Source organism: Staurois parvus, unplaced genomic scaffold, assembly GCF_062004578.1.
Source record: "Staurois parvus isolate SC_StPar_1 unplaced genomic scaffold, SC_StPar_1.0 ptg000059l, whole genome shotgun sequence".
NCBI lineage: Eukaryota > Metazoa > Chordata > Amphibia > Anura > Ranidae > Staurois > Staurois parvus.
Genome location: NW_028317855.1, coordinates 79,834 through 101,336, shown reverse-complemented (window position 1 = coordinate 101,336; position 21,503 = coordinate 79,834). Strand labels below are relative to the sequence as shown.

General features: G+C 43.5%; 1 protein-coding gene across 4 annotated transcripts in view; it reads right to left on the bottom strand.

Annotated features, from left to right (window-relative positions):
* Nucleotides 1-21,503, bottom strand: part of ARID4B (AT-rich interaction domain 4B) — an 851,761-nt gene that overhangs the window by 767,109 nt on the left and 63,149 nt on the right. For 3 of the 4 annotated variants that reach the window (XR_016311497.1, XM_089668527.1, XM_089668529.1), the window contains exon 3: nt 9,594-9,659. The exons of the other annotated variant lie outside the window; for it this stretch is intronic. Coding sequence is in view for 2 of the 3 variants with exons in the window: in XM_089668527.1 (XP_089524653.1) it covers nt 9,594-9,659 (66 nt within the window). In the remaining variant the exon portion in view is untranslated. The remainder of the gene's footprint in view (nt 1-9,593; nt 9,660-21,503) is intronic. 4 annotated transcript variants of the gene reach the window in all.

The following is a 21,503-nucleotide window of genomic DNA, read 5'->3' as shown; positions in this document are numbered from 1 at the left end:
TTGGGCTGGCCACAGCTCCCAGAGTTTTTAGAAAAATTCTTACTCCAGTGTTGGGGCTACTCAGAACTCAGGGAGTATTGGTCACAGGTTATATAGACGATCTGTCAGAGCCTGGGTCCGAACTAGGGCCTTCTGCGGTGAGTGGCAATGTTTCTTCTTGCTGAGCCACCTGGAATGCTGGACAGCTCCCTTGACAATTATTTGGATGATCCTACCTTTACCTTGTTTATCATGAACCTTGAACCCCTTGCTCCTCCCATGAACTTCCTGATATAAGCCATGTCTCTGAACTTCCTGTTTGCCAGATTATTGTGCTCTCCAGCCAATGCTCCTTTTCTCTGCTGTTATCCGTATTTTGCTACACTCGTTATTGACCGTTGGCTTGTTCCTGGCTACGCTTCTGCCTGATCTCAACCTGCGACTGCTCCTTACCGACCTTGGCTTGTTTACTGTCCATGCTTTCCGTTTGATTCTTACCTGTTTATACGCTATTGAACCTCCGCTTGCTCACCTCCTGGTGGGTTAATCCCGAGGACCGCGACCTGGTGCTAACACGCAGCCAAATCCATCTCCACTATTAGGTCTGGTGAACACCATTTGGTACTTAGACTCCGTACCTCGGGTGATCCCACTCCTCTGCCATGGTGACCTGTCTGTGTGCCTATCCTGCTGGTTTCAGGTAAGCCTGTCCACTGCTATAGCAACTGGTCTTTGAGCTTGACCCCTGATCATGACAGAATAATCTGGCCCAAACATGGAGGCCGCTATAGCAAACGTTGTGGCTCCTCTTAGGCAGCAAATTGCTGAGCTGCAGGAATTCGGGGTTACCCATCAATACAAATTTGCCAAACTAGAAAGCATAGTGGATAGGCAACAGGGAGAGATTCAGACTCTGCAGAGACAACTGCTGAACCGAGATGATACCAACTCACATATGCCCCAGCCCCAACCATCTAAGTTTAATGGAGACTGCCACCACTACAGGGGTTTCCTTAACCAATGTCGTATATATTTCCAAATGCACCCTGCTGCATTTCCGTCAGAGAAAAAGAAGGTAATTTTATTATTGGACTTCTGACTGGGGAAGCTCTAGCTTGGGCCTCCCCTTATATAGAACAAGACAATGGCACTCTGATCAATTTTGATACCTTTTTGACCACAATGAATGATCCCAACCATTGTGCTACTGCCGAAGCAAAGTTGCATAGTCTGCAGCAGGGTAAACGCTCAGTTGCTGAATACACAGCCGAATTCAGATGTTGGATCGCAGATACCACTTGGAACCCTGCAGCACAAAAAAGCCAGTTCCGCCAAGGGCTTTCTGAACAGGTAAAGGATGAGCTTGCCAGAGTAGATATTCCTAATGATCTTGAGGAATACATCCAATTATGTATCCAAATTGATCAAAGACTTACAGAAAGGAGGAAGGAGAGGCTGGGAATGTTTGGAAGTAATAGGGGCATGCATCTCTCTGCTAGTCCATTTGTTCAGCAGGATTCAAAAGTCTCTCTGGGTTCTAACACTCCAGAGCCTATGCAAGTTGATACTATCAGGAGATCCATTTCCATTCAGGAGAGAGATAGAAGACATTCAGAGAACTTAGGTCTATATTGTGGGGACTCTGGTCATTATGCAATTAATTGTCCTAACAAAGTTAGAAGAACAATTGCTGTGACTGATGTGATTATGCCTGAACAAATAAACTCTTATTAGCCAGTCTGTCTCCCCACTGATTTCTGAAGAAAATAAAGTGAACTCACTACTCTCTCATTTTGTCATCCCCATTAAACTTGTCTCTGAGGGCCATGAAATCTCCTACTCAGCTATGCTGGACTCCGGGGCTGGGGGGAACTTTATGGATATATAATTTGCCCACAGCAAAAATATTCAAGCAAGAAATACATTTACCCCTATTGATATGGAGACAGTTGATGGTTCACCCTTATCTTCAGGACCTGTTACCCATAAAACGGTTCCCCTGGTACTGCTGTTTGAGGCTGACCATTGTGAGACCATCAGCTTTCAGCTGATTACCCAAGTTTCCCATCATCCTGGGCATTCCTTAATTCCACTCACAATCCTTCCATCAACTGGGGAGCACGGGCTATAGATTTTACGTCCCCCCACTGTGAAAAATGTTGTAAGAAACTTTGTCGACCAAGTTCTTTACCGGCCAAGGAATCGCAAAGTGATATAGTAGCTATCCAGTCATATGACAACTTGCCCCGCGTTCTGGGATGTTTGGTCTTTATTCTTTTCCAGGTTCAATTTTATTATATCATATCGACCTGGATCGAGGAATGGTAAGGCCGATGCCTTATCAAGGATGCTGTCTGAGCCTTCCCAGGAGGGCAACTCCGAATGTTCAATCCTAACTCAAAAGAACTTCCTAGGGGCCACAAGTACAAAGACATTCTTGAGTTTTCTCAAAGGGGTATGAGAATGACCCAGTTCTCAATGATCCTCCTAAGGACATTAACCTTGAATACAAGAACGGCTTTTGCACATCGTCTCTATGTACCTGAGTCTGCTTAGGTGGAAGCCATCAAATTAGTTCAGGATTCTAAATTTGCGGGACATTTTGGGATTTCAAAGACAGATCAACTTTTGTCACGTTCCTTCTGGTGGCCTAGTTATAGGAAAGATATCAAACACTATGTGGTCTCCTGTCTGACGTGCCCCTTGATTGTACTCAAGGCCAGATGCACTGACAGGAGGATTGGCTGAAAGACGAGGGACACACCGACAGGAGCTGCAGGTATGCAGTGAGTGTGGGAGTGGGATACATTGATAGGTCTGACTGCAGGGGAGCTGGGATACTGTGAGGTCTCTGTGAGAAGGAAACCAGGGAGTACTTGGGAGTAACTTGAGTACTGGATTGTATTTTGAAGTACTGGGAGTAGCAGAGAGAAACTTGGAAGTATTTTATAGTAACTTGGGTACTGGGAATAATTTGAAGTACTGGGAGTAACTTGAGTGTTAGGAGTAACTGGGGGCTAAATCGAAAATTAAGTAACTTGGAATACTGAGAGTAATTTTGAGTACTGTGAGCAGCTGGGCGGACTGGGTGTAATTTGGAGCAACTTGAGGTATGGTAGTGGTTTGGAGTACTGGGAGGAAGTTATCAAAAATTAAAAAAATAGCTACTGCTCAGATTGTGATTAGCAAAATATATTTGTATTAAAAAAATAAAAAATAAAAATATTGTTTTTGTTTTCCTGTAATATCCCCATCAGGACAGTGGGTAAAATGTCCAACAGGATTGGTGATGCGACCCAGTGCACATCTTGCTCCATGTATATGTTACTTGAAGAACCGTTCAAGGGAAAATACTGCTGTATGAGATGTGAGCTAGCTGTGTCTCTGGAAGCCCAGATCTTTGATCTAGAGAATCAGGTGGCAACACTGCGAAGCATCTACAATCTGGAAAGGTGCCTGGACATTACCCAGCAGGTGCTGGCAGGGGCCAGTGTAGAGGGGGGTGGGGATAGGGAGGTACAGGAGCCAGAGTTGGGTAGCTGGGTGACAATTAGACGGAGGGGTAGAGGGAACAGACTGAGAGAGGCCAGTCCTGAGTTGATACATCCCAATAAATATGGCAACTTGCATGATGTTGTGGATATCAGCTCAGGGATGGCACGGCTGTGGAGCGGTGTCCCTCCCCTAGCTGCCAGGGGAATGACTGCTCCAGTAAGGAGGGGGGCAAGGATAAAAGGCAAGGTTAGGCAGATACTGGTAGTAGGGGACTGAATTATTAGAAGGACAGATAGGGAAATCTGTCACAAAGACCATGATCGCCGAACAGTATATTGTTTACCTGGCGCTCGGGTTCGGCATATCGGATGGACAAACTGTTGTTGTTGGATGGGGCTAGGATGGACCCAGCTGTCATAGAGCATGTTGGTACAAATGACAAAGTAAGAGGAAGGTTGAGCGTCCTAAAAAATTATTTCAGGGACTTAGGGGTTAAGCTGACGAAAAGGACCTCCAAGGTGGTAGTCTCAGAAATACTGCATGTACCTTGAGCCACACCAGAGAGGCAGCAGAACCTAAGAGAACATAACAAGTGGCAGAGGAACTGGTGCAGGAAGCAGGATTTCAGATTTTTGAATAACGGAGTTGACTTTCCAGTCAGTTACTGGCTCTAGAATAAGGATGGACTGCACCTTAATGGGGAGGGTGCAGCTCTGTTAGGGAGGAGGATAGCCAAAAAGTTGGAGATTCTTTCAAAATAGGTGGTGAAGGGTGAGGGGGAGGGCTCAGATGGTGAAGTGATAGCCAGCAGCGAGCAAAGGTTAGAGGGGGCTATAACCATAATGGCACAACCGTGGGATGACAAAAAACAAAAAAACAAAAACACATTACAGCCGCAGAACAACTAAGAAAGAAATAAGGTGCACCCGTACTAAATTGAGAGGTACATACACAAATGCTAGAAGCCTAGCAAAATAACAAGATAGAAGAACTGGAGCAGCTGATACACGATGAGTATTATGACTTTGTGGGAATATCAGAAACGTGGTTTGACAGCTCACATGACTGGCTAACAACTATCTAGAGGTATTCCTTGTATCGGGGGGAAAGGGATGGTAGAAGGGGAGGAGGGTAAGCCTGTATATCAAAAATGATTTGCTAGTGAACATACAGGATAACATTGCAAATGGGGCAAGGGGGGAGGTGGAGTCCCTGTGGGTGGAACACTAAAGAGAACAAACTTGTGGGAAAACATTAGTGAGGGTATGTTACATACCCCTCAACCTGAAGGACAAGGAGGAGTTGGTCCACCTATCACAGTTAGAAATGGCAGCGAGGCAGGACAGTGTAATGGGGGACTTCAACTATCCAGATATCGACTGGGCAGAGGGAATTTATTTCCTAAATTGCAGGACAACTTCAAGTGGTTGCAAAGGCTCAAGGTTTTTTACCTTCATGCAACAGTGCCTCTAGCCCCTTCGATACATACCTGAGCCTCATTGCGATCCAGCGATGTTAACAACAGCCTCGGCTGTCCCGGGTCTCTGCCTACTCATTGGCCATTCGCTCCCGCTGCTGTCAATCACAACCAGTCAGCCAATGAGGAGAGAGGGGGAGGGGCCAAGTTGTGGCTCCGTGTGTGAATGGACACGCAGAGCAGTGGGTGCCCCCATAGCAAGCTGCTTGCTGTGGGGGCACCCAACAGGAGGGCGGGGCCAGGAGAGCCTGTGGGGGACTCAAAAAGATGTATACAGGTTGCTCTGTGCAAAAGCTCTGTACACAATAGGCAAGTATAGCATGTTTATTATATTCCAAAAAAAAAAAAAAAAGACAAATTAACCTTTAGAATCACTTCCATGTGCCAATTGGTGGATGCCCCAACTAGAAAAAATGCATTACTAGATCTAATAACTACAAATAACGTGGCTCTGGTTGCAGATGTGGAAATATGGAATAACTTGGCAACCAGCAACCAAAGGTTAATTACATTCAGCATAAATCACAAGATAAGGAGGCACATGGGTAGAACAAAAACACTAAATTTCAAAAGAGCTAACTTTTTTAAACTACTATAAAGTTATTAATTGGGACCAAATCCTAGAAACATTTTACACTGAGGAAAAATGGGAGTGCTTTAGTAACATATTAAGTAAAGGTATCATCCAGTGTATTCCTATGGGCAATAAATATAAAAGATGGACGGTTAAATTGTAATGTAAAGAGACAAAAATAGATGGAGAAAAAAAGGCCTTTTAAAAAATTACAAGGCAGGTGGGACCTTGTTGGCATTTCAGCACTACAAGGAATACAATAAGTGTAAGAAAGCAATCAGGGCGGCTAAAATAGACTACAATAGATACATAGCGAAGGAGAGTAAAAAAATAAAAAATTCCAAGAACTTTTTAAATATATTAACAGTAAAAAAATGCGGTCAGAGCATATTGGCCCCATAAAGGATAATGAAGGCAAGTTGGTTACAAATGACAAGGAGAAGGCAACTGTACTAAATGCATTCTTCTTTAGTCAAGACTGCATCTTTAGTAACGTACACTATATTGCCAAAAGTATTGGGACACCTGCCTTTACATGCACTTTAATGGCATCTCAGTCTTAGTCCATAGGGCTCCATATTGAGTTAGCCCAGTGTTTCTCAACTCCAGTCCTCATGGACCCCCAACAGGTCATGTTTTCAGGATTTCCCTCAGATGAAACAGCTGTGGTAATTACTAAGGCAGTGAAACTGATCAAATCACCTGTGCAAAATAATGGAAATCCTGAAAACATGACCTGTTGGGGGTCCATGAGGACTGGAGTTGAGAAACACTGAGTTAGCCCAACCTTTGCAGCTATAACAGCTTCAACTATTCTGGGAAGGCTGTCCACAAGGTTTAGGAGTGTGTGTATGGGAATGTCTGACCATTCTTCCAGAAGCGCATTTGTGAGGTCAGACACTGATGTCGGACGAGAAGGCCTGGCTCACAGTCTTCGTGCTAATTCATCCCAAAGGTGTTCAATCCGGTTGAGGTCAGGACTCTGTGCAGGCCAGTCAAGTTCCCCCACGTCTTTATGGACCCTGCTTTGTGCACTGGTGTGCAGTCATGTTGGAACAGGAAGGGACAATCTCCAAACTGTTCCCACAAAGTTGGGAGCATGAAATTGTCCAAAATGCCTTGGTATGTGGATACCTTAAGAGTTCCATTCACTGGAACTGAGGGGCCAAGTCGAAGCCCAACCCCTGAAAAATAACACCACACCATAATCCCACCTCCATCAAACTTTACACTTGGCACAATGCAGTCAGGCAAGTAACTTTCTCCTGGCAACCACCAAACCCAGACATGTCCATTGGATTGCCAGAAAGAGACGCGTGATACATGCTAGGGGGAGAACCCTTGGGTGGAATCCAAGATGAAAAAAGATCTGGGAGTCCTAGTAGATGACAGACTCCGCAATGGCATGCAATGCCAAACTGCAGCAAGCAAAGCCAGCAGAATATTAGCATGCATAAAAAAGGGAATCTACTCAAGAGATAAAACCTTTATCCTTATAAAACTTTGGTTTGGCCACACTTGGAGTATGCCATCTGGTTCTGGTCACCAGTCCTCAGGAAATATGTGCTAGAACTGGAGAAAATGCAGAGATGGGCAACAAAACTAATAAGGGGACTGGAAGACTTCAGTTGCGCAGAACGACTACAAGCACAAAGCTTATTCTCCCTGGAGAAGAGATGTTTAAGAGGAGTTATGATAGCGATATAAATTTCAGAATAATGATTGTAGCATAGGGAATAAACTATTCAGTTGCAGGGAGTATAAGAAAACACGTGGCCACTTACTGAAATTAGAGAAGTGGTTTAACCTTAAACTGTGTAGAGGGTTCTTCACTATCACGGCTGTAAGAATGTGGAACTGCCTTCCACAATCGGTGGTGTTAAAGTCTAGTATAGATAGTTTGAAAAAAAAAAAAAAAAAACACACACACACCCACACAGGTTGAACTGGATGGACTGGTGCCCTTATTCAACCTTACAACTATGTAACTACGCTTGTGCAGACCAGACTGGAGAAAGGACATGATGTGTCCCACATATCACTTCCTAGGATGGAAATTCCTAGCTTCAACCCAAGTAGAATATCCCCTCCAGGTGTTATGCTAGACTTTGCGAGAAGTTGATTTCCTAGCCTTCAGGAAGGTAGGGAAGACCAAACCAGCTAAGCCCCTGTGCCCAGGTCAGGCTTCAACAGCCATGTCGTTAAAGCTAATGACTGAGAAGCAGGATGGTGGCCCTACACTTGGGAAAGAAGGTCTGTACTATCCGGAAGGGCCCACATAAAGTCCGCTAGGGATTTAAGTATGTCCAGGTATAGTGTCCTCCTGGGCTAGTGTGGTGCAATCAGACTAACTGGAAAGCCCTACGTCTCAATGCTGCAAAGGAAAATCTGGAGGGGCAGTATAGCATGGTTGAACTGATCCCAGTCACCAGATCATCCACTTTACAAAGTCTCTGGACCTGACATCAAATCTGTCAGGATTGTTTTTCAATCTGGATGCCACCAGATGATCCAAATCCAATGCTCCCTACTTGTTGCAAAGGAGTTGGAACACCTCTGGGTGGAGAGCTTATTCCCCTGAATCCAAACAGTTGGCTGAGAAATTTCACTCACCAAATTTCCACGATTGGGAGTGTGAAGAGGATCAAATCTACTTCCCTTTGAATGGCAAATCTTCTGGTGCCTCCTTGACGCTTGGCTAGGCCACTGCCATGGCATTTTCTGAATGAATTCTCATCAAGTGGCCACTCATTGTCCCAAAACTAGGCAAATACTGTCTTGAAGGATATAGGAAAATAGTGGCAAGCAAGCGCCTGATTAAACAAAAGCAGCTGGCATTCAGGATGAACCTCTGTATCCCCAAAATGGCTTAATGAATAAATAATGCAGCGCTAGAAGATCTTAAAGTGACAAATGCATATATCGTGAAGCGCAAAGTGGCACTAAAGTGATCGCAACATAAATAAAGTGTACCGTCGTATATGGACATAAAAAATGTGACTTTGATAACATTAGTGACACTGGTGTGTCATTCCTGCAAGTAATAACAATGAAAATATATAGAATCAATATAAATATGGAGATATATAAATCAGTCCAATATCTTTCATGAAATCCGTGCATGTGACTTCCGTGATTTGTAGTGTGACTGCACTCACCAGAAGCGCAATAATATTGCGCATGTATATAATTTATCCTCGGTGGTCATCTGGGTTCAGGTAAGGAAAAGGAATCATCTAGCACACGAACAGCATACAAGGAATAACTACAGACCTCAGTCACAGGACCCTCTGTACACAGGAACAGCTCCATATTACTTCTCAACCACAGGATAAAATAGCCAAAAAGAGGATGTTCTCCACCTTAAATGGCTCACAAACACAAGCCACAAAACGAAAAGTGCTGATAGTGTAGTATTTTTATTCTTAAAGCAAAAAGAAAGTATCCAAAACAGCTTTCAGCACACTTACAGGGACAAAGATGGACGCCGGCCTTCCATGTGGCCTCTGCAGCATGACGTCAATACGGCAAGGCTCCTCCCTGATGTGTTTCGTGCGCATGCACGCTGTCAAAAGGGATCTGCGCCTTATATAGCCCCGTGTGCATGTGCGTACGAGCGCCATTTTAGCCTCGAGCTCGTGCGCGAACGGATGCAATTTTCTAGACGATCGGCATCTCACACTGATGATTGTGGAGACCGAGTCTTCACTGTATCATCCAGGAATGGATTAAAAAAGCTCTATTATAGCAATGAATGGGCCACAAACTATTGTCTATATAAAAGTAATTATGGAAAGTAATCTTCACCAAAAAAAAAAAAAAAAGTTTAGATGACAGTAGTCCATTCAGTCACTGGCCGCCATTTTGTCATGGTCCAGAGGGACTACAACTGTCAGCAAGATTTATTCATACTGCCTTGGAGGTTACCATTAGGCTCAAAACCCTCATTAAAGCAAACATTGACTAATATTATTGTTTAAAAATGATTTGCATAATCTGAGCCTATGGTCAAATTGTGCACAGTACAGCCAAATGTAAGATACAAAAATGTTTAGATATACATTTTACCTTCAGTGGACCTCTAACATGATCATCCTGTACTTCCACAGCTGTTGCATCCCTTCGGAAGGTTACCTGAAACATATAAATGTAATAATACAGCAGTGGTGTATCATTTTACAAAATCTTAGACTAAACCGCTTCAACTTAAGCTTTTTTCAAATAAAAAGCCTTTTTTTCTAGTTTTTTTTAAGACTAATTTGCATAACTAATTGCAACTAAACATACATAGATCATGAACCTTACATAAAGTCTTCCTGATGATCAGTCCTCAAATATTACAGCTTTCATATGATATACTTTAATACTATTCTGTGCAAATTGGATAATCTGCAATTGAACTACCAAGTGCAGCCTCTATTTGTGAGGCTGCAAAAACAAAAGGATATAGGCAACATTTTACTGATTGCAGGTTTTTTATGTATGATACACTGGCTTCTTAACCACTTGCCTACCAGGCACTTATACCCCCTTATTTACCAGGCCAATTTTCAGCTTTCAGCGCTGCCGCACTTTGATTGACAATTGCGCAGTCATGCAACATTGTACCCATATGAAATTTTGATCATTTTTTTCTCACAAATAGAGCTTTCTTTTGGTGGTATTTAATCGCCACTGGGCGCTTTACTTTTTGCGCTATAAATTTAAAAAGTACAAAAAATTTGAAAAAAAAAAAAGTTTCTTTGTTTCTATTATAAAATTTTTCAAACAGGTATTTTTTCTCCTTCACTGATGTGCGTTGATGAGGCAGCACTGATGGGCACTGATAGGCGGCACTGATGGGCACTGATAGGCAGCACTAAAGGGCACTGATAGGCAGTACTAATGAGGTGGCACGGATAGGCGGCACTGATAGGTGACACTGATTATGGGTACTGATAGACGGCACTGACTGGCATCACTGCTGGGCACTGACTGGCGGCACTGACTGGCACAACCCCTGGGCACTGACTGGTGGCACTGACTGGCAGCACTGGTGGGTGGCACTGGTGGGTGGGCACAGGTGGGTGGCACTGGTGGGCACAGGTGGGTGGCACTGGTGGGCACAGGTGGGTGGGCACAGGTGGGTGGCACTGGTGGGTGACACTGCAGAGTGGCACAGGTGGGTGCACTGCTGGGCACAGGTGGGTGCACTGCTGGGCACAGGTGGGCGGAGCTAGTGGGCGCACTGCTGGGCACAGGTGGGCGGAACTTGCGGGTGGCATTGCTTGGCACCGATCATCAGGGCACTGATCATCAGTGCCCTGATGATCGGTGCCGATCCCCGCTCTGACAACTGCCGGTTCTCGGCAGTACTTTCCTCACGATCTGACAGCGTGAGGAAAGTGCAGCCGAGAACCGGCACTTGCATTTCCCAGTGATCAGCGTGTCATTGGACGCCGCTGATCACGTGGTAAAAGGCAGGTATGATTGGCCTTTTACCACATCATGTGATCAGCTGTGTCCGTAGGACACAGCGATCACGGAGATCGCTGGGTGCGCGCCCCCTGGGGCGCGCAGGAGAGCGCGTTCTGGTAGGATGTCATATGACGTCCACTCAGAACTGGCAGGCCGCAGTTTAGCCGTCATTCGGCTATCTGCGGTCGGCAACTAGTTAAGCAAAAAAATCTGTAAAATGTGCACTATGATATAGCTGCTTTCTGTTTGTCCTGTTGGTCTTCAGGACAAATACATCTGATGTTGAGAAAGATAACAGTAAGCAATGTAACATACTAAATACAGGTCTGAAAGTTGGCTTTCATTTGGGATGCAAGTTAAACAGCAGCATTGCAGTAGTAGAATATTTCCCCTACCCATCATAACCACCAGAGAAATGACTTGTAAAGACAAAAACTTTTTAAGATCAGATAGACAAGATTGTTAGGGTGTCGATGACACAGCAGTCCTAAAGCCTTGTACACACGATCAGAAAATTGAAAAGCTTCAAAGTGATCGTACGATAATCTGCTCGTTAGTACAAAGCTTTAGAGAACCAATCATAACAGTTCATCCCAAATTATCCAAAGGGACAACCATGAAAATTTTTCTCATATGATACCAGATCATATGATTCTTGACAATACAGTTTTCGTCCAAAAATACAATTTAATTACAATACAGTACATCACTTCCAAAATTCTATTTGGTCGTATGAAAATTTTTGTTAGTTGAGTAACCTCTTCGATTTCGATATGGAGATTAGCATAAAAAAATGGACGATCATTCATCTGATATTTTCATCTTCTGTACAAGGCTTTAACCGCTTTCCCGCTGCCCTATAGCAGATATACTGCTACAGGGCGACAGGGGTGAGCAAAATCACATGTGTGATTTTGCATGTCTGGGTAGGGAGTGAGCCACACGCACCCTACCTGTGCTGCTATTTGCGGCTTCGGCTGTCAATTCCTGCCCAGTGCCATTAGTACAGTGCATTTTATTAACATTTAATCACTGTATTGGTGTCACTGGGAATGCCAGTGACACCAAGTCAGTTCCCTCCAGTGTCAGAATGCTCGCCGCAGTCCTGCTATAGGTCGCTGATCGCCACCATTACAAGTAAAAAATTACAAAAATTTTAAAAATACTAGTATATATACACACCGCCATTTGTAAACGCTATAACTTTAATGTAAACCAATTAATTTACACTAATTGGGATTTTTTTTTTTCAACAAAGACATTTAACAGAATACATTTTGGCCTAAATTTATGACAAAATTAGATTTGTTTATTCTTTTACTGGACATGTTTAATAGCAAAAAGTCAAAAATATTGTTTTTTTTCCTCAAACTTGTCGGTCTTTTTTCTTGTATAGCGCAAAAAAAAAAATGCACAGACGATCAAATACCACCGAAAGAAAGCTCTATTTGTGGGGATAAAAAGGCTGTACATATTATTTTGGTGCAGCGTTGCATGACCGTGCAATTGTCAGTAAAAGTAACAGTGCCGTAACTCAAAAAATGGGCTGGTCAGGAAGGGGGATAAATCCTCTGGAGGGCAAGTGGTTAAACAAAAAATTTAACCAATTCTCAAGGTCAGAGAACATTGAAAGAAGAAAAAAGAAAAAAAATGGAGAAAATTCTCCATGGTAAAAGAATGTAGACACACATGCTAGATACCACAGCTATTTTAAAAGCGTTATAGTATATTAATTGCATAAAAGAGTGGCATTGTTTATCACATTTTGTCAACTACGATTCTTCTAGATGTTGCTTGGGGTTCCTTGAGCAATGAGAAATTTCTGCCTCTCAGATACGTTCTTGCCGACACCATTAATCTTTTTAGCCATCTGTAAGGGGTTAATTCTTCCCAATGACCCCAACTGTAAGAAGCATTCTTCCCACTGATTTTCACACTAATATCACCAATAACAAAATTTCTACTGACGGAGACCACTTGGACCTTTGTCACTTGGAGATTGTTTCTGGGGTTTAACTGCACAAAATACTTAGGATATTTGGCCTACTTTTGTGACACAATTTTCTGCTGAATATGAACAAGTAACAGATATTATAAGAAAACATCTGACAATTCTCGTTGCTGACAAGAATTTACAGTATATTCCATTCTAAGAGGAGGTTGTAGATTTTCGAGCAGACAAGCACCCACTTTGGGTAGTTGGTTGTCCACAGTCTTTTTTCTTCCAATTGTGGTGGCAAAAATTAGCTTTCAACAGTTGGTTCAGATCAGTGTGGACTTAAATGCTGCAGAAAGCACAGGAAATGCACTAGCATACAGTCATGTTCCACAGGTGCCCCCAACTCCTCCAAGGAAAAAAACAAAAAACAAAAAAAAAACCTCTCTAGCACTACACACTAAACTGAACATGTGCAGAATTGCTATGGGTTCAATCTGTCTTATCAGGAGATAAGACATGGACATTTGAACAAGGAGGGACAGAGAAGACTGGATCAAACGCCCTTTTTACACAATGCAGTTGTGGGTTTAGTAACAGTTTAAGGCTCCATGCACACTGGCTTAAACAATGGCTGCTTCTACAGGAGTTTTGTGTTTTGCGTGTAGAAGCTGCTCAATGTTATCCTATGTGTCCATGCACATTAGGTTGATTAGAGTCATATTTTAAGCTCAACATTTAGAGGCAGGAAAAAAAAAAACTTTTCTGGTTTGTGTTTTTTGATTGGAGCTTTCTGGCAGAAAAAATGTTTAACTTCTTCTAAACTGTGTACAAACGCTCTATATCAGCATTTTTTTCTGCCAAGGAAACTGGCGGGTTTTTTTTTTGTTTGTTTTCATTTAAGCCCAGTGTGCATGGAGCCTTAGATGATCCCATGGTGGTAAACAAAGTTCTTTTTTATTTTATGGTGTAGAGAGAATAAGCAGAACACCTAGAGGGGGAGCTATACATCAAAAATTGCTGGCGTACGAAGCTAGGTAGATTTTTTTTTAACCATTTCAATACCGGGCAATTTTACACCTTCCTGCCCAGGCCATTTTTCACGTTTCAGCGCTCTCACACTTTGAATGACAATTGCGCGGTCATACAACATTGTACCCAAACTAAAATTTTATAATTTTCTTCACACAACTAGAGCTTTCTTTTGGTGGTATTTAATCACCGCTGGGGTTTTTATTTTTTGCTAAACAAAAAAAGACCAAAAATTTTGAAAAAAAAAACAAAACACGTTTTTCTTTGTTTCTGTTATAAAAGTTTACAAATATATAATTGTTCTTCATAAATTTAGGCCGAGATGTAATCTACTACATGTCTTTGGTGAAAATAACCCAAATTAGGATGTATTATTTAGTTTGTAGGAAAGGTATAGAGTTCACAAACTATGGTATAGATCTGAAAATTGATCAATCCTGAAGTACTGACAGCCAATCTAATTTCTTGAGGTCCAAGAATGTCAGAACAGTACAGATATCCCCTAAATGACTCCTTTTTGCAGAGTAGACAGTCGGACGTACTTCATAAGAGGAATGGCGAGTTTTTTGAAGTTTTATTTTTTTTGTCATAATTTTTCGGAAAATGAAAAAATTAAAAAAATTATTTTCTCTATTTTTTTTTACATACTGTCACCAGTGCAGTACAGCATCATCATATAACTGGCATGGCGGTGATCAGGGACACTGACTGGTGACAGTATGAAAAAAATATATATATTTTTTTTTTTCTATTTTTAATTTTTTATTACATTTTTTTTTATTTTTTTCAAGATTTTTTTTTCATAGTTTACTATGACCAAAGTAGTACAATGTTACCATAGTAACATTGTACTACTTTGGGGAAGTGACCTTTTTTTTTTTTTTTTACACAATTTGCTTATAGCAAAGAATTACTTTGCTATAAGCAAGCATTTACCTGAATGAAATCGATTCATGACATGTGCATGTGACCTGCTGTGACCATTCACAGCTAGGCACTAGTATACAATGGATGGCATGAATGAAGCCATCCATTGTATACAACTGTCATGTGACCTGTTGTGATTGGTCACAGCAGGTCACATGGTACCGGCAACGGGAGCTGGTACTCAGATATGTCATCGGCCGTGTCTGATGTACACGGCCGGGGACAGATCGTGCCGCTGCGCGGCTCTGCAACCGCGCGAACTGCGCATGTGCGGGAGCACGCCAAATGGCGTGCACCTGGAAAGCTAAAGCGCTTTTGATGCCGCCAAACGGCTATAGGCTGGGCGGCTAATGGTTAACTAAAACAACAATACTGAAAGGTCTAAATCACAGATGGGATATAGGCTTATTTTTTAAAAAATATAATAAATATGTTTCCATTCTGTAAAAAATGGTTGACAAAAAGAATATGAATACAATAACCAGTTTTTACAATATTTGAAGCAGAGGGCGACACCATTATTGAAAGAGTATACAACTCCATTTATATATTCCCATTCTGGTAGGAACCGCTTGTTCAGTTTTTGTGATATAGCATATAAAGGGTGACACCATAATTCAGACAGCGCAGCAACTTTTCAGTTAAATAGAATTTAGCAGTCTTTGTGATATATCACAGAGGGTGACACCATTTTTTCATTTAAATCGAGATAGCAAAGCAATTTTTCCGCTTAAATAAAATATAACAAATATGCCTCCGCTCTGTAAAAAATTGTTGACAAAGAAAGAATTTTAAACACAGTTTTTGTGATATACAACACAGAGTATTGGAACATTGGAATAGCACAGCAATCTTTTATTGAAATATTTCCATTCTGTTCAGAAATGCTTGTTTTTCCAGATTTTGTGATTGATGATAAATCAGGCAGAGGGCGACACATTTCATTAAAATAGAATATAACCATTTTTCTCTATATGGCTATATTTTAATCACTTTAACTATGCCTTATAGCAGGATTATGACAACAGGGCGGACTCTCTGCGCAAAATCTCACACACACACACATATGTATACATCACACACATAGGCACTGATTCACGCTCCCGCCGTGATCGCAGGTCAGGGGGGGCCTGCGAGCTGGCCCGGCGGTGCCATAACTCAGTGCCCAAACAATCAATCATCAGATTCAGGCCAGTGATATTCGGCCCGGATCTGCTGATTGATCCCTGCCCTATCACAGATCTTCCTGTACCTGTGTTTACATTTACACAGGTACAAGAAATTATGCAATCTTCTCTCCCTGGGCACATTCCGCTCCAGAGAGAGAAGAAAGCAGACCCACATGAGTAAAAGCACTACACAATTACAGTAATAGCACTGATAGGTCACATTTAACCCCATGTTTCTCCCCCCCCCCCAGTTAACCCTTCACTGCCCTGTCATCAGTGTCATTAGTACAGTGTGTAGATTTTTTTTTTCCTGATCACTGTATTAGTATTACTGGCAACTTCAGACAGCGTTAGCGTCAGTTGGCGCCCCCTCAGATAGCGTCAGATTGTCCTCCACTTCATCAGTCATCACATTTAACCCTTTGATTGCCAGGAACATGCTCACATACACAAGAAACCTCCACTGCAAATATAGTGTCTGAAAGGATAAATATCTTTGATCAGATCAGAGCTATACCAGCGTTCACAAAATTATATTGTCCCCAAAAACACAGCATTAGCAGGATCAGCCCTGCCACCACCTGCGTTTAACCCCACCCCTTCTCCCCCAGCAAGTGCAGTGTTAGTAGACCACTGTCACTTGATACATTGCACACAAAACCACAGTGTTAGCAGAATCAGGCCTGATCTCTGCTAGCACTTGCAGGTAAATTTGTAATCCGCAGTTAAAAAAAAGAGCATATATGCCCAAGCATGGGGGGGAGGGGGTCAGTGGGTGGATGGCCTCTATGCTATGGCATATAATTGTTTTAACTTTGGCAGACATTCCTTCACGCATATCAATCGATGTGAATAGAGGAACAAAATAAAGAAATGAACGGCTGAATTGAAGAAAAAAAAACAAAAACAAAAACAAAAAAAACAACAACATTTCATGTGTGCCCACCATTAGGAGTGGGTGGATGCAGAGCGGTATATTCTAATGGTGGACATACCACACACTTTTTCTGGCTGCATAAAAAGAAAAAAAAAAAAGAGAACATAGCATATATACCCAACCTACTGGTACATCACTGGATTTTCAGTGGTTATACCAGGAGGATGCCTGCAGGCATCCTCCTGGTATAACTTTTTTAAGCCAGAGATCATTTAAAAGCAAATCCTAATTAGGCTAATTAGCTGCTGGATTGCTTCTTGGGCAGTTCCGTGCCATCGGGAGAACCTGAGAATGCAGCCGGTGTTTCTGCCAGCTGACCATAGAGCTAATTGGAGACTGAAATGGTGCCAATCTCTACAGTCTAAAAAATCAGAAGCTACGTGTATTTGATATTGCAGTTATAGGGGATATTTACATTCCCTGTGATAACAATAAAAGTGATAAAAAAAAAAAAAAAGAAAGGGAAAGGGAAAGGGAATAAATAATAAAAAAAAAAGAAAAAAAAAAAAAAAAAGCACCCTTGCCCCCCCCCCCCCCCACCTTGTACACAACCCGTGTCGGTATGGTAAACAGCGCTTGCACATGCATGTGAGGTATCGCCGCAAACGTCAGATTGAGGGCAGTAATTCTAGCACCTCCTGTGTAAATCTAAAATTGTAGCCTGTAAAGGCTTTTAAAGAGTCACCTATGGATATTAAAAATGAATGCAGTTTGTCGCCATTGCACAGGGAGTATGCAGTTTTAAAGCATGTCAGATTTGGTATCTATTTACTCAACATACCATCATCTTTTATATTTAAAAAAACAATGGACCAATATTATGTGTTTTTGTGCATAAAAAAATAAAAAAAAAGTGTTTTTTTTTTTCATGCGTTTGAAAAATTGATGTGTGAGTACTATGTGACATAAAAAAAATTGCAGCACCCACCATTTTATTCAGTAGGGTAACGGCTTTAAAACACACACACACACACACACACACACACACACACACACACACACACACACACACATATATATATATAAATAATATTTCGGGGTTCAAAGTAATTTCCTACCAAAAAAATACAGATTTTTTTCATGAGGACAAAAAGTGTCAGAAAAGCCTTGGTCTTCAGGTGGTTAGAAGAGTGAGTGATGTGTGGCATAAACTTCTAATGCTGGGTATAAAATGCCCCCCCCCCCCCCCCAAATGACCCCTTTTTGGAAAGCAGACACCGCAAGCTTATAATGTGGGGTCTTGTGAACTACTATGGTGTAAAAAAATATTCATAATGTGTTAAATCATTGTAAATATTTCCAAAAATAAAACAATAGAAATATAATTAAAGTGAAATTAAATTAAAATTAGTGGATTGCCTACACTCTACACATACTCATACCAATGTGTCATAGTGAAACCAAAAAATCATCATAAACAGTGTCGCACTCCATTGACAATTACAATAAAGAGTGAAAAAAGTATTATTAAATGAATTAAATACAATCCAACAGCAAACTATATGTGATAATGCAATCCCGCTTCTGCTGCAAAAATTGTCCTTAATCAATCTGTGACTTTGGCATTCCTTCTAGTGATGTGATAAGAAATGATTTGCATTCAATCCACCAATCATAAAAATGTGCACCTTCACCGGCTGTGCTCTCACCTAGCATATATGACCAAAACAGTTAAATGAGGTCATATAAGGCTTGTGTCCCTTTAATTTAGAGATGGATGGAAATATCCCTCTTCACAGTTAGGGGTTTCCTCACTTCCTTAGGACTCTTCCTCTATAGGTATAAGTGTTATAAAGAGTAAAAAAGAATATAGTTCCTTAAGCGTCGTGACGTCAGAGCCCATCCCCTATGCGTTACGCCACTGGGTCACATGGCTTCATCAAGGGGAAATGATTGGACGACACGGCGCTCATTGATTTATATAGGGATCTACGGTCACCACTTTCTAGTGGTCGGCATGACAGAGGCCATGGTTCTGGAGTACGGTTCTGATGTCTATACACATAACAAGCTTACCGCCATCCACGACCTCTTTGTTTCCCGCTCCCTCAACCTCCTAGCGATCACGGAAACCTGGATCCAGCCCACTGATTCTACCTCCCCTGCTGCACTCTCCTACGGAGGTCTCACCTGGACCCACTCACCCAGGCCCAACGGTCGTAAAGGTGGTGGGGTTGGTCTGCTCCTGTCACCGCAGAGCACCTTCCGAGTCCTCCCAAACCCCCCCTCCCTATCCTTCTCCTCCTTCGAGGCCCACTGCGTCCGACTATTCTTCCCAACCCCCCTGAAGATTGCTGTGATATACCGGCCTCCTGGATCCATACCCCGCTTCCTGGATGACTTTTCCTCCTGGCTACCCTTCTTCCTCTCCTCTGAACTACCCACCATCATTCTTGGGGATTTCAACATCCCTGTCAACCTCGACAACCCAGACACAGCCCGTCTCCTCCACTTAACCTCCTCCTTTGCACTTGCACAGTGCATACAATCCACCACCCACTCCGACGGTAATATTCTTGCTCTTGTGTTCTCCAACCACTGCGCTCCCCACAACCTCACTAACACCCCCTTTCCTCTCTCTGACCACAACCTGATCACCTTCTCTATCTCCTCGTCCTCCAACGCCTACCCCTCCAAATGTCACACTACTACCAGCCGTAACCTCCGCAACCTTAACCCTGCCCCCCTCCACGCTGCAGCTGATCAACTCCATGACAGCATCCTCCCCCTGTCCTGCCCTGACTTGGCTATGACTGCCTACAACAACGCACTGTCAACAGCCCTTGACTCACTAGCGCCTTTAACCACACGCAACATCAGACCCCGACCGCTCCAGCCCTGGCAGACTGATCACACGAAAACCCTCAAACGACACAGTCGTGCCCTGGAGCGACTATGGCGCAAAACACGATCCCAACAAGCCTTCACCCACAACAAATCTGCCTTCCGCACCTACACCTCCTCCCTCCACGCAGCCAAACAAGCCTACTTCCTGAACCTCATCAAGACCCTCTCCTCCAACCCTCGCCGACTCTTCTCCACCTTCAACTCTCTACTCTCTCCACCCCCACCTCCACCCAGCACCTCACTCACCGCCCTTGAGATTGCCAATCACTTCAAAAACAAGATTGACACAATTCGCAAGGACATTGCCGCAACTCACACGCCCTCTCAACCCGTCCCCTCTCACAAAGCTACCCCCTCATCCCCCCTCCCCCTCGACATTACCCGCAGGGACTTCGTCACTGCTCAAACTCCCTCCAACCCCGTTCCCCCTCACTCAGCTACCCCCTCATCACCCCTCTCCCACGGCCCCACCACTGCTCTGACCTCCTCTTCCACCCCACCCTACATTCCTCATACTGAAGCTCCACCAACACTCCACACCTTTGACCTTACTACCATCGAGGAAGTCTCCAAGATCCTCTCTGATGCCCGCCTCACCACCTGCCCCCTCGACCCTATCCCCTCACAATTCCTACGACCCCCCCCCCTCCATCCTACGCTTCCTCACCCACATCTTTAATCTCTCCCTCTCCTCCGGCACTTTCCCCTCCCCACTGAAGCATGCACACATCACCCCCATACTTAAAAAGCCCTCCCTGGACCCCAATGACCCGAACAACCTCAGACCCATCTCCCTGCTCCCACTTACATCTAAACTCCTCGAGCGCCTCGTCTACACCCGCCTATGCTCTCACCTCAACGACAACAACCACCTCCTCGATCCCCTACAGTCTGGCTTCCGTCCCCTACACTCCACCGAAACCGCCTTACTCAAGCTCTCCAATGACCTTCTAACCGCCAAAGCTAATGGCCACTATTCAGTGCTCCTACTCCTTGACCTCTCTGCGGCCTTCGACACAGTTGACCACCCCCTCCTCCTTAAAATACTACACTCCCTCGGCCTCAGATTCTGCTCTCTCCTGGCTCTCATCCTACCTGTCACAACGCTCTTTCAGCGTTACCTATAATGCTACCACCTCCCCCTCACTCCCCCTCTCTGTTGGGGTCCCTCAAGGCTCTGTCCTTGGGCCCCTTCTCTTCTCCATCTACACCTCCTCCCTTGGTCAGCTCATACACTCTCACGGCTTCAACTACCACCTCTATGCCGACGACACACAAATCTATCTCTCAACCCCCCCACCTCACCCCCTCGGTCTCTGCCCGAATCACACACCTACTGAGCGACGTATCAGATTGGATGTCGCTCCACTTCCTTAAACTGAATCTCTCCAAAACCGAGTTTCTTGTCTTCCCCCCAGCCCGAACCCCACCCCCCATTGACTTCTCCATCACATCAAACAACGCCAATATCAAACCCGCCCTGCAGGCCAGAGTACTTGGTGTCATTCTGGATTCCAACCTATCCTTCCAGCCCCAAGTCCAATCTTTAACAAACTCGTGCAGACTCCACCTCCGCAACATCGCCAAAATACGCACGTTCCTAACCCCAAAAACCACTAAACAGCTCATCCACTCCCTCATCCTATCACGACTCGACTACTGCAACTCCCTCC